Raw genomic sequence first — 13,718 nt, 5'->3', positions numbered from 1 at the left:
TTTTATCCCGGAGCAGCTTTATTGAGGGGAGAGATAAAAAACCCGGGATTTTAAGCCCTCATTACACCAGGAAAAGAACCCAAATCCCAATCCCAATCCCAATCCCAAGGAAATCCCTGCTCCAGCTGCTGATCCCAGAGGGGATCCCACCCTTGGGATCATCTCCCCACCTTTGGGGGGCTCGGGAAGGGGATCCGCCGGCAACTCCCATCCCAAATCTTATTTTGGGATCAACCCAGATGGGATTGAAGAGGAGAAGAACATTCCCAGGAAACCTCAAAGCCTCCAAGGGGAGAGCCCAGCAGATCCAGGTGGGATTTGGGGCCACTCAGGAACACCGGAGCTCAGCCCAGGAATAAATTTGGGATTGGCCAAGAAGAGGAAAGCCCAGAGGAAATCTTGGAGTGGGAGGCCGGGAATTGCGGGACGAGGCCGGAGGATCCCACGGGACGTCAGCAGGGAGGCGGCTCCGGCGTCACCGTCAGCAGCACGGCGTCCTCGTCGCTGTCGTCCGAGCTGCAGATGATGATGCTGCCGCCCTCTGCAAGGGAAACCCCAAAATTCCAGATCCCACGGGATCAACGTTCCCGAGCTTTGCACCAGGAACCAACCAGAGCATGGGGACAACCCCTGGAGTGGTGGGGACCCCGTGGGTCCTGAATTCCATGGATCCCTCATCCCATGGATGCCTCATCCCATGGATCCTTCACCCCACAGATCCCTCATTTCACAGATCCTTCACCCCATGGATCCCTCATCCATTAATCCCTCATCCCATGAATCCTTCACATGGATCACTCATCCCATGGGTCCTGAATTCCATGGATCCTTCACCCCATGCATCCCACACACCATGGATTCCTCACTCCATGGATTCTGAATTCTACAGATCCCTTATCCCATGGATCCCTCATCCCATGGATCCCTCATCCCACAGATCCCTCATCCCACAGATCCCTCATTCCATGGATCTTTCATCCCATGGATCCCTCATCCCACAGAGCCCTCATTCCATGGATCCCTCATCCCATGGATGCTCATCCCACAGATCCTTCACATGGATCCCTCACCCTGTGGATCCCCCACTCCATGGATCCTTCATATGGATCCTTTACCCCGTGGATCTTTTATCCCATGGATCCTTCATCCCACGGATCCCTCCTTGCATGGATCCCTCATCCCATGGATCCCTTATCCCATGGATCCTTCATCCCATGGATCCCTCACCCCATGGATCTTTTATCCCACGGATCCCTCATCCCATGGATCCTTCATTCCATGGATCCCTCACCCCATGGATCTTTTATCCCATGGATCCCTCACCCCATGGATCTCTCACCCCATGGATTCCTCATCCCATGGATCCTTCATTCCATGGATCCCTCATCCCATGGATCCTTCAGCCTATGGATCCCTCACCCCATGGATCTTTTATCCCACGGATCCCTCATCCCATGGATCCTTCATCCCATGGATCCCTCATCCCATGGATCCTTCAGCCTATGGATCCTTTACCCCATGGATCTTTTATCTCATGGATCCCTCATCCCATGTATCCCTCATTCCATGGATCCTTCATTCCATGGATCCTTCATCCAATGGATCCCTCATCCCATGTATTCCTCACCCCATGGATCCCTCACCCCACGGATCTGCATCATCCCCACCCTTGGCCAAGATTCCCATTGAATGGGGGTGCAGAAAGGCCGGGAAGGATCCCATGGGACGAGGAAAAGCGGGATGACGGTGACAGTGACATTCCCGGTGCCCACCCGTGTCACCGGCACCGACGCAGTTGTGCTGCGACGTGGAGGGGCCGGGCTCCGTCCGGAATTCCCACTGGAATTTGGGATGGCTGGGGCCCGGCTCGTGGTCGCATTCCAGCTTCAGGATTTTGGGAGACATCTGGCTGCCCCTCTCCACGCTGGGCAGCGGCCGCTTCTTCCAGCAGGGCAGCGGGAGAGGCTGGAAAAGCGGGATTGGGATTGGGATTGGGGTGGGATTGGGATCCCAGCGGATCCCACCGGGATGGGATGGGATGGATGGGCCTCACCTGCTCCACGTGGATCTCCTCCAGGCTGGGGGAGACGCTGTGGGGTTTGGGATGGGTTGGATCCTCTTCCTGCGGGAACAGCGGGGAGTTGGGATGGATTTGGGTCCCAGTGGAGGGGTGGGAACACCCTCGGGAATGGGGAAACTGAGGCACAGAGGGTTTGGGATGGGTCTGCTCCCGTGAATTCCCCAGGGATGGAGCAGTGCCCGGTGGGATGTGGGAATTTGTGGGTGAGGAAAACCCTGGAATACCGGGTTGGGGAGGGAAAGGAGCGGGGCAGGTTGGGGATGGAGCAGCCCGATGCCTCACCAGGTTGTTCTCCAGGGCCGCCTCGACCTCGGAGACATCTGGGGATGGAGAAAACCAGGATGAGACCTGGAGCCCGAGCCTCTGGAGCCGGGAAGATCCCGCCCGGCAGCTCCAAACCCCTTCCCTCGGATCGGGGTGGCCCCGGGGAGCCGGGAATGAGCGTCCCCAGAGCCACTGGGATGGGGGACACCCAAAGGGGCTCCACAAAAACAACGGAGCAAATCCCGGCTCTGGGAGGTGAGGAGCTGCAGCAGGGAAACGGGGGAGAGGAGGAGGAGGAGGAGGAGGAGGAGGAGGAGGAAGAGGAGGAGGAAAAGGGGAAGAAGGAGAAGAAAAAGAAGAAAAAAAAGAAGAAAAAGAGAAGAAAAAAGAAGAAAAAAAGGAAAAAAAAGAAGGAAAAAAAGAAGGAAAAAAGAAGGAAAAAAGAAAAATAAGGAGGAGGAGGAGGAGAAGAAGGAGGAAGGAGAACAAGGAAAAGGGAAATAAGGAGGAGGAAGATGAACAGGAGGGAGAAGAGGGGGAGGAGAAGGAGAAGGGGAAGAAGGTGAAAAAGGAAAAGAAGAAGGGGAACAAGGAGGAGAAGAAGGAGAAAAAAGAAAAGAGAAGAAGAAAAAGAAGAAAAAGAAGGAGAGAAGAAGAAGAAAAAGAAGAAGAAAAAGAAGAAGAAAAAGAAGAAGAAGATGAAGAAAACGAGGAAGAAAAAGAAGAAGAAAAAGAGGAATGCAGCAAGGAGAAAGAGGAATGCAGCCTGCCCCTGTTGACGGAAGGTGTTTTGCAGCCGGCCCATCCCAGAGCTCCCTCCCCAGCCCGGCCCGGCCCGGCCCGGCCCGGCCCTCACCTGGCCGCCCCGTGACCCGCTCCACCAGCGCCCGCAGCCGCGCCCGGCACTCGGCGAAGTCGGGCGGCTCGCGGAGCTCGGGGGGCTCGGGCGGCCGCAGCCGCCGCAGCTCCAGCAGCGCCGCCTTGACGAAGGGCTGCATGTCCATCAGCTCCTGCTCGCCGCCGTAGCGCCCCAGCCTCTCGGCCAGCCTCTCGGCCGCCTCCAGCCGCAGCAGCGCGCCCTCGGCCCCGCGCAGCTCCNNNNCGCCGCGCCCCGCAGCCGCGCCAGCGCCGCCTCGAAGGAGCCGCGGAGCCGCCGCAGGTCCCGGCGCAGCGAGCGCAGCTCGTCCTGGCGCCGGCGGCTCTCGGCGCGGAGGTCGCGGAACGGAGCGTGGCCGGTGTCCAGCAGCGCGCAGGGACAGCACAGGGCACGCTCGCAGCGGGGGCAGTAGATGCTGGCAGGGGGGACAAGGGTGGCGTCAGGGAGGGGTGGCAGCAGGGACACGGGGGGGGACAGCGCGGAGCTCGCGGAGCCGCCGCAGGTCCCGGCGCAGCGAGCGCAGCTCGTCCTGGCGCCGGCGGCTCTCGGCGCGGAGGTCGCGGAACGGAGCGTGGCCGGTGTCCAGCAGCGCGCAGGGACAGCACAGGGCACGCTCGCAGCGGGGGCAGTAGATGCTGGCAGGGGGGACAGGGGGGGCGTCAGGGAGGGGTGGCAGCAGGGACACGGGGGGGGACAGCGCGGAGCTGCTCCGGGGTACCGGGATTGGGTACCGGGATGGGGGAGATGGACACGGGGCGGGGAGGGACAGAGGGCAGGGAGGGACAGGGGTCGGGGTGAACAGGGGTCAGAGATGGTCAGAGATGGTCAGTGGTCAGTGCCCATTCCAGGACATCCCAAGCCATGCCCAGGCCCCTCTGGAACCTTTCCCTAAATCCCCACTGGAGCGACAGGGGTCAGGGAGGGACAGAGGGCAGGGAGGGACAGGGATGGATGGGGATGGACAGGGGTCAGGGATGGACAGAGGGCAGGGAGGGACAGGGGTCAGGGATGGACAGGGATGGACAGGGGACAGGGAGGGACAGGGAGGGACAGGGGTCAGGGATGGGCACTGGTCAGTGATGGGCACTGATGGTCAGCAATCAGTGATGGACAGGAGTTAGGGATGGGCACTGGTCAGTGATGGTCAGTGGTCAGTGCCCATTCCAGGACATCCCAAGCCATGCCCAGGCCCCTCTGGAACCTTTCCCTAAATCCCCACTGGAGCTCCCCTGGCTCCCTGGGGTCGCTGTGGGGTCACTGCCATCAGTCCCCAAACACAGGGGACAAAATACCCTCGGCAGAGCTTTGGGGACAGGAGGGGGTTTGGGATCGGGGTGAGATTTGGGATGGGGGAGATTTTGGATGAGGTTTAGGGATGGGAGAGATTTGGACCCAGGATGAGATTTGGGCCCATCCCACTCACTCCTGCACATTCCAGGCTGGAGCATCATCCCCAAAGCTCCTGAAGCAGGGTGGGATTTGGGGACAGGATAAGATTTGGGGACAACATGAGTTTTGGGGACAGGACAGGATTTGGGGACAGGATGAGTTTTGGGTACAGGATGAAATTTGTGGATGGGAGGACATTTGGGAGCAGGGCGAGATTTGGGTACAGGATGCGATTTGAGGACAGGACGAGTTCTGGGGACAGGATGAGTTCTGGGGACAGGACGAGGTTTGGGGATGGGATGAGATTTGAGGACAGGACAAGATTTGGGGCCATGGCAATGTTTAGGGACAGGCTGAGGTGTGGGGACAGTGTGCAATTTGGGGACAGGACAGGTTTGGAGGACAGGATGAGATTTGGGATGGGATGAGATTTGGAGACAGGACAAGATTTGAGAAGAGGATGTTTGAGAACGGCAGGACAAGATTTGGGGCCATGGCAATGTTTAGGAACAGGCTGAGGTGTGGGGACAGTGTGCAATTTGGGGACAGGACAAGTTTGGAGGACAGGATGAGATTTGGGATGGGATGAGATTTGGAGACAGGACAAGATTTGAGAAGAGGATGTTTGAGAACGGGACGAGGTTGGGGACAGGACAAGGTTTAGAACCAGGACAAGGTTTGGGGACAGGACGAGGTTTGGGGACAGGACAAGATTTGGGGCCAGGACAAGGTTTGGGGCCAGGACGAGGTTTGGGACCAGGACGAGGTTTGGTACCAGGACGAGGTTGGGGGACAGGACAAGGTTTAGGATCAGGACGAGGTTTAGGATCAGGATGAGGTTTGGGACCAGGACGAGGTTTGGGGCCAGGACGAGGTTTGGGTACAGGACAAGGTTTGGGACCAGGATGAGGTTTGGGGCCAGGACAAGATTTGGGGCCAGGACAAGGTTTGGGACCAGGATGAGGTTTGGGGCCAGGACAAGATTTGGGACCAGGACGAGGTTTGGGGCCAGGACGAGGTTTGGGTACAGGACAAGGTTTGGGACCAGGATGAGGTTTGGTACCAGGATGAGGTTTGGGACCAGGATGAGATTTGGGACCAGGACGAGGTTGGGGGACAGGACGAGCTTTAGGATCAGGATGAGGTTTGGGACCAGGACGAGGTTTGGCACCACGCCCACCGCCGGCCCAGCCCCGGCGCTCCCACCTGCACACGCGGCTCTCCCGGGGGTGGCTGGCGCTGGAGCAGAAGAGGCTGCAGGAGCCGCGCGTGTCCTGCAGGAACTGCCGCGCCGAGCCCGCCCGCAGCTCCTCCACCCTGCGCACCCTGTGCTCCTTCCTCTTGTGCCACCACTGGTGCTCGTCCAGGCAGCGGCCGCAGAAGAACTCCTCGCAGTCCGAGCACCACACCAGCGCCGCCTCGGCGCGGCAGCGGCTGCAGCCGGGCCCGCCGGGGCTGCGGATCTGCCGCCAGAGCTGCAGGCGGCTCCGCAGGTTGCAGAAGAGCAGGTTGTCCACGGCGGGCGCGCCCGCGGCCGCCTGGCAGCGCGGGCACAGCTTGGTGTCGCTCAGGCAGGCCGGGCACAGCGTGTGCAGGCAGCGCAGCAGCCGCGGCCGCGCCGAGTCCTGCCCGCAGCCGTCGCAGCGCAGGAACTGGAAATCTTCGTCCTCCTCCTCATCGTCACGCTCGCCCTCCGCGGGGTGGGACGGGGGGGAGGCCGGAGCGGCGGGGCCCGGCGGAGGGGGAAGCTCCGGTTCCGGTTCTGGCTCCGGTTCCGTCTCCATCTGCGGAGATGTGGGATTGTCCCGTGGGATGGAGGAAGTTTGGGATCGGCCCCACGAATGGCGCTCGGGGTTCTGCTGGCCCGCCCCTCGCAGGTTCCTCCCCACCCTCCCCGAGCTCCCGGCCTTCCTGCAATTTGGGATTTCCCAAGCGCCGGTGGAAACGAAACCAAAACGGTTTTGGTGTCGTTACCGCCACCGCCCCTTCCCGCCCCGACAGAGGGAAAGCGGGGACACCCTGGCAGCGACCCCAAAACCCCTTGGCAGCGACCCCAAAACTTCCCCGGCAGTGACCCCAAAACCTCCCAGCAGCGACCCCAAAACCCCCTGGCAACGATCCCAAAACCCCTCCGGCACCAGCGCTGTCCCCAGCACCAGCCCAGTCCCCAAATGTGTCCCCAGAGGTGTCCCCCTCGCCACCCCTCACCCCCAGCTCGGCAGCGCGGACAAACCCCCCCCGTCCCCCCAATAAATATTTGGGGGAGCCAGGAAAAGCCGGGACCCCCCTTCCCACCCCGCCCTAAAAACGCACCCGCCCCTCTCCCCGGGCAGGAGCCGCCCCCGGGGCTCCGGGGTGTCCCCGTGTCCCCCCGGGGCTCCGGGGTGTCCCCGTGTCCCCCCGGGGCTCCGGTGCGTCCCCGTGTCCCCCCGGTACCTGCGGGGGCGCGGCGGGGCCGGGAGGGAACGGGAGCGGCGGAGGAGGAGCGGGGAGAGGGCGGGGAGAGGGAGGGACGGGAGGGGAGAGGGAGGGACGGGAGGGGAGACCGGGAGCTGTGGGGCGGGGCCGGGGGAATCCGGGCGTGCGGGAACCGGGGGGATGCGGGATTGGGATCGGGATTTTGGGATCGGGATGGGGATGTGGGACCGGGATCGGGTGCGGGATCGGGATGGGGATGTCGGATCAGGACCGGGATTTTGGGATCGGGATGGGGATGTGGGACCGGGATTTTGGGATGCGGGATGAGGATGGGGATTGTAGGATCGGGATGGGGGTGCGGCATCGGGATATGGGCTTGGGATGTGGGATCTGGATGGGATTTTGGGATCGGGATGGGGATGTGGGACCGGGATCGGGGTGTGGGATCGGAATGTGGATTCTGGGATAGGAATGAGGATTGTGGGACCGGGATGGAGATGTGGGATCGGGATGGGGATTCTGGGACCAGGATGGGGCTGTGGGACAGGAATTTGGGTCCGGGAAGCGCTGCCGGTCCCGTGGGCCGCTCCGGTCCCGGTCCGCCCCCGTTGTCCCCGCGCGTGGGGCCGTGCCAGCCCCGTCCGGGAGGGACATTCCCGGCCCCATTCCCGGCCCCATTCCCGGCCCCATTCCCGGCCCCATTCCCGGCCCCGTTCCCACCCCAATCCCGGCCCCATTCCCAGGATCCCCTCCCTTCCCACCCCGCGACACGGCGGGGGTGGCACCGCCACCAGGCCGGGATTTTGGGGACAAAACCCTTCTGCCAGCCGCTTTTGGGGCCGGGCCGCCCCGATCCCAAATCGCCGCGCTCCCGGAACGGGGCCCGCTCACCGGGCCGGGGTTTGGGGTGGGATCCGCTCCGCCGCCGTCACATGACGGAGCCACCAGGAAGCGCCGCCGCTCCTCTTTCCTGTCCCCATCCCCGCGCCGGCGACAACGCCACCTCGCCGAGTGTCGCCAGAGCGGGGCGGGACCGCGGGAGGGCCCCGGAGCTCCGGGAATTGTCCCCGCGCTGGCGCCCGGGGTGGCACCGAGGGGGCAGCGAGAGAAAAACCCCAAAATATTTGTTCAGTCCTCAGCCCGGGTGACCCCAAATCCTGTCCCGGTGTCCCTGGAGTGTCCCCAGCCCAGGTGACCCTAAATCCTGTCCGGGTGTCCCTGGAGTGTCCCCAGCCCAGGTGACCCCAAATCCTGTCCCGGTGTCCCTGGAGTGTCCCCAGCCCGGGTGACCCCAACCCTTCGGGTGCCACCACCCAAGGGGACCCCAGACCCTCGAGTGCCACCCTGGCCCCGGTGACCCCAAACCCTTCCCCGGTGTCCCTCGAGTGTCACTGCCCCAGGTGACCCCGGACCCCGTAAGGGTCAGATCGGGATCCTGGAATTCTGTGGGATTTACCCCATTTGGGGTCACATTCCCAACCCCAAAATTCCCAGTTTGGGAATCCCAGAATTCCCAACAATCCCGTGGGATCCTCCTTGGGAACAAAAGGGTCGGGATCGGGATCCTGGAATTCTGTGGGATTTGTCACATTTGGGGTCACATTCCCAACCCTAAAAACCCCGGTAATCCCATGGGATCCCCCTTGGGAATGGGATCAGGATCCTGGAATTCTGTGGGATTTGTCACATTTGGAGTCACATTCCCAACCCTAAAAACCCCGGTAATCCCATGGGATCCTCCTTGGGAATGGGATTGGGATCCCAGAATTCTGTGGGATTTGCCCCATTTGGGGTCCCATTGCCAACCCCAAAATTCCCAGTTTGGGAATCCTGGAATTCCCAGCGATCCCGTGGGATCCTCCTTGGGTACGGCAGGGTTGGGATCAGGATCCAGGAATTCTGTGGGATCGGCCACTTTGGGGTCACATCCTGGAATTCTGTGGGATTTGTCACATTTGGAGTCACATTCCCAACCCTAAAAACCCCGGTAATCCCATGGGATCCCCCTTGGGAATGGGATCAGGATCCTGGAATTCTGTGGGATTTACCCCATTTGGGGTCACATTCCCAACCCCAAAATTCCCAGTTTGGGGATCCCAGAATTCCCAGTGATCCCATGGGATCCTCCTTGGGTACGGCAGGGTTGGGATCAGGATCCAGGAATTCTGTGGGATCAGCCACTTTGGGGTCACATTCCCAACCCCAGAAACCCCAGTGATCCCATGGGATCCCCCTTGGACATGGGCTCAGGATCCCAGAGTTCTGTGGGATTTGCCCCATTTGGGGTCCCATTGCCAACCCCAAAATTCCCAGTTTGGGAATCCTGGAATTCCCAGCGATCCCGTGGGATCCTCCTTGGGTACGGCAGGGTTGGGATCAGGATCCAGGAATTCTGTGGGATCGGCCACTTTGGGGTCACATTCCCAACCCCAGAAACTCCCGGCAATCCCATGGGATCCCCCTTAGACATGGGCTCAGGATCCCAGAGTTCTGTGGGATTTGCCCCATTTGGGGTCCCATTGCCAACCCCAAAATTCCCAGTTTGGGAATCCTGGAATTCCTGGTAATCCCATGGGATCTCCTTGGGATTAGGATCCTGGAATTCTGTGGGATCGGCCGCTTTGGGGTCACATTCCCAACCCCAAAAACTCTTGGTGATCCCATGGGATCTCCTGTTCCCAGCCGGAATTCCCACAGAAACCCCAATCCCGAGCGGGAAATCCTCGCTGTGGGGGAAATTCCCGGGATGTTCCCAAATATCCCAAATGGACACCCAGAAATTCCTGGGAAATCCCAGGAGATCCCGGGAAATCCACCCCGAAGGAATTCCCAAGGGTTTGGAGGGGCTGGATTGAGAAAAATGGGAATTCTGGGATCCTAAATCCCAGTTTGGGATTGGGGAAAATGGGAATGCCAGGATCCCAAATCCTAAAAATCCAGTTTTCCTCAGAAAAGTTCCAGGATCCCAAATCCCAATTCTGGAATCCCAAAAATCCAATTTTTAGGATTCCGGGATCCCAAATCCCAGTCTGGAATTGGGGAAAATGGGAATTCTGGGGTTCCAAATCCTAAAAATCCAATTTTTCCCATAAAAATTCCAGGATCCCAAATCCAATTTCTGGGATCACAAATTCCAAAAATCCAATTTTTAATTTTTTTTTTTTACTTTTTTTTTTTTTGGGGGGGGGGATTCCAGGATCCCAAATCCCAAAAATCCATTTTTTCCCCAGATTTTTGACCCTTGGAAAAGGGAGGAGAGCTCGGAATTCCCACCAGGATTTGGGATCAGCCTTTTTCCAACCAGAAAATCGCAGGAAAAGGAGGAATTTGGGATCCTGGATGAGATTTTTCCCAATTTTTTCTGCTTTTGGAGCTCCCTGATCCCAAAACTCCCAGGAATCTCTCTGGAATCAGAACCCCCATTTCTCCAGCCGGGATTTTTCCTGGGAAAAACCTCTGGGGAAAGGGAAAAGCTCTTCCCAAACTCCCAATTTTCCATGGATTTTTTACATTTGGAAAAATCCGGGAATAGGATCAAATCCAGGGTGGTTTTTTTTGGGATAAAATCCCAGTTTGGGATGAGAGAGAGGCGGGAATTGCACCCCCAGGAATCCCAAACCCCGGAATTCCGATCCCTGCTCCAAGGATTGTTTGGAATTCTCGGATCCCACCAGGATAAACAATCCTTGGAATTCCTGCGCTCCCAATTCCCTCCCCCGATCCCAAAAGCGGCTCCAAAATTCCCTTTTCCTGCTTTTTTCCTCTCTTATTTTATGGGATTTTGGGTTTTCCCACTGCCATTCCTGAATCCTGGGATTTTGTGGGGCTGGAAAAGGAAAAATTTGGGGAATCTGGAGGGAATTTTGGGGTTTTTCAAGGATTTGGGGGTTTGTGGGAAAGGGAAGAGCCGGGATTTGCTCCCCTGGGATTTGGGATTCCTGGCCATGGGAAACTGGGAATTGTGGGGTCACCTCAGCTGGAATTCCTTGGGATGAGATTCCGAGGGGGATTTGGGAAAGAAATCCCGAATCCCTTCCTAGGCCCCAAATCCTCATGGATTCCTTCCCAATCCAGGTTTTTGGGGTTTTTTTTGGGATCACCCCTTGGTTTTCCTGGGATCCAGAGGGATTTCGATCCTAAAAACTCGGGAAGAGCCCAAATCCCAACCGCAGAGCTGGGAACGAGGGAAAACCTCGGGAAAATCTGGGAAAACCCCAAAGAAATCAGGGATGAGGGAAAACCCTTGGAATTCCTGGAGCTCTCAGAATTCCCGGGATTGAAACTCGGTTTTTAGGGAAAACGAGATGGGAGAAATCCTGGATTTGGTGCTTTCCCAGCTCCTTGGGAATTCCCAAAAAATCCCTCTCCCGTTTTTTCCCGGGAAATCAGAAATCCCGGGAATCCTTTCCCCCATGGAACTCCCCCCACATTCCCAGAATTTCCCCTCCGCCTCCATCCCGAGGGATTTTTCCCAAAATCCCAAAGGGATCCCGGAGTTTCCTGGGCTGAGGCCAGGCCTTGAATCCAAGGATTTTTTCCCCCTCGGGGAAATTCCCGATATCTCCCTGACGCAGGAGCGCAGCCTCTGGAATTCCGGGAATTTCCGCGCTGCTCCAGAAGTATTTTAAACACAGAGGAAAAAAAATAAAAATTAAAAAAATCCCCTGGGATTGGGGATTTTGGGATGAGGGAAAAGCCCTGGAAGCAGTGGAGGGGGTGACGCTGATCCATAAAAATTTTTGGGAATGCTGAGCCGGTTCCAGCTCCAAAACCCCGGGAATTCCTTTGGGATCAAAGCCAGGAATGCATTTGGGGCCGATTTTTGGGAAAAAAAAAATCCCAAATCCGGGGGGATTTTTCCAGGGAAAAAGGAGGAGAGGGATTTTGGGATTTGGGAAAAGTGGAGCTGATGGAAAAGTGGGAACAGGTTTGGGGGGGAATGAGGAGGGACAGAAATTCCATTTAAAAATTCCATTTAAAAAATCAATGTAAAAAATGCCATTAAAATTCCATATAAAAATTCCAATTAAAAAAAAATAATTCCATAAAAATTCCATTAAAAAACGGGATTGGGATAAGAGAGGGCGTGAAAAAAACCCCACAAAAATGAGGGAAAATTTGGAATGAGCCTGGAAAATGTTTGGGATTTATTCCAGGGAGTTTTCCCTGTTTTTCCCTTTTCCTTGGATGGAATGGGACGAGCCAGGAAGGAGGAAATGAAGGAATTTTTGGGGTCTCGGTGATTCCTGATGATCCAAACCCAAATCCCATTTTTTTGGGGGGATAGAATGAGGGATTATCCCTGGAATTTGGGGTCCTGGAGCCTTGGCTGAGGAGTTTTGGGAATAGGGGAGGAGGATCCCGGGCTGTATCCCAAAAATAAAAAGGGATTTGTGCATCCAGAGGGGTTTGGATCACTGGGAATGACGGAGACCCCAAAATTCCCAGCCTGGGAGTCAAAATTCCTTCTTTTTTAGGGATAGAAAGTGGGATCCTGCCCCAAATTCCTCATCCAAGGGGAAAATGTCCCTCAGGGGGTTCTGGGATTTTCCCTGGAATTGGGGAAAATGCTGGAATTTTTGGGGTTTCCGTCATTCCCCACGATCCAAACCCAAATCCCATTTTTTTGGGATACAACTCCCCAAAAAATCCTCATCCAAGGCTCTGTTTTTTCCCGGGATCCTGAATTCCAGGGATAATCCCAGAGCGGGGTTTTCCACTTGTTCCATCCCAAAAAAAAAAAGGGATTTGGGGAGGGGGGGTCGCTGTCACCCCCTAATTCCAACCAAAATTCCTTCTTTTTTTTGGGATGGAACGAGGGGAGAACACCGCCCCGGGATGAACTTTGGGATTGGGGAAAATGCAGGAATTTTGGGGTTTCCGTCATTCCCGGAGATCCAAACCCAAATCCCATTTTTTCTTTGGGATAGACCCTTCTCCTCCCTCTCCTCTTCCCAAAATTCCTCATCCGAGGGCAGAGCAGCGCTCCGGGATCATCCCTGGAATTGGGGATCCCGGGAAAGCCGAGCCTTGGATGAGGATTTTTGGGAAAGGGGGAGGATCCCAGGTTGTATCCCAAAAAACCCGGGATTTGCGCATCCAGAGGGGTTTGGATCACCGCACACCCCAAAATTCCAGCCCGGGGGCGAGGTCGGAGCCAAAATTCCTTCTTTTTTTTGGGGATAGAGCGTGGCTTCCCCTCCCCCTCTTCCCAAAATCCTCATCCGAGGCTCCGCTTTTCCCGGGATCCCCAATTCCAGGGATGATCCCGGAGCGTTTTCCCCTCGTTCCATCCCAAAAAAAAAAAGGAAGGAATTTCGGTTGGAATTAGGGGTGACAGCGACCCCCCAAATCCCATTTTTTCTTTGGGATAGAACCTTCTCTCCCCCTTCCTCTTCCCAAAAATCCAAGGGGAGAGCAGAACTCCGGGATCATCCCTGGAATTCGGGATCCTGGAGCCTTGGATGAGGATTTTTTGGGAAGAGGGGGGAAGCCAGGTTGTATCCCAAAAAAAAACCCCGGGATTTGCGCATCCAGAGGGGTTCGGATCAACCGCACACCCCAAAATTCCAGCCCGGGGAGGGAGTCGGAACCAAAATTCCTTCATTTTTTTGGGATAACCCCCCCAAAATTCCTCGTCCGAGGGGAGCGCAGCGCTCCGGGAGTTCTGGGGTTATCCCTGGAATTCGG

The 13,718-nt window shown here is 57.3% G+C and overlaps 1 protein-coding gene across 1 annotated transcript; it reads right to left on the bottom strand.

Annotated features, from left to right (window-relative positions):
• PML (PML nuclear body scaffold) lies at positions 1-6,811 on the bottom strand. Its single transcript, XM_039722964.1, is given in 8 exon segments — positions 1-541; positions 1,773-1,965; positions 2,054-2,122; positions 2,363-2,400; positions 3,201-3,455; positions 3,458-3,679; positions 3,711-3,856; positions 5,817-6,811. Coding segments are annotated over 8 exon segments (1,590 nt in total). The 5' UTR covers positions 6,395-6,811; the 3' UTR covers positions 1-452.
• Between the last annotated feature and the right edge of the window lie 6,907 nt (positions 6,812-13,718).

This window comes from Passer montanus, unplaced genomic scaffold, assembly GCF_014805655.1.
Source record: "Passer montanus isolate IOZ18808 unplaced genomic scaffold, ASM1480565v1 scaffold5, whole genome shotgun sequence".
Classification (NCBI taxonomy): domain Eukaryota; kingdom Metazoa; phylum Chordata; class Aves; order Passeriformes; family Passeridae; genus Passer; species Passer montanus.
Note: the sequence above shows the minus strand (reverse complement) of the source record. Positions and strands in the feature narration are given on the sequence as shown.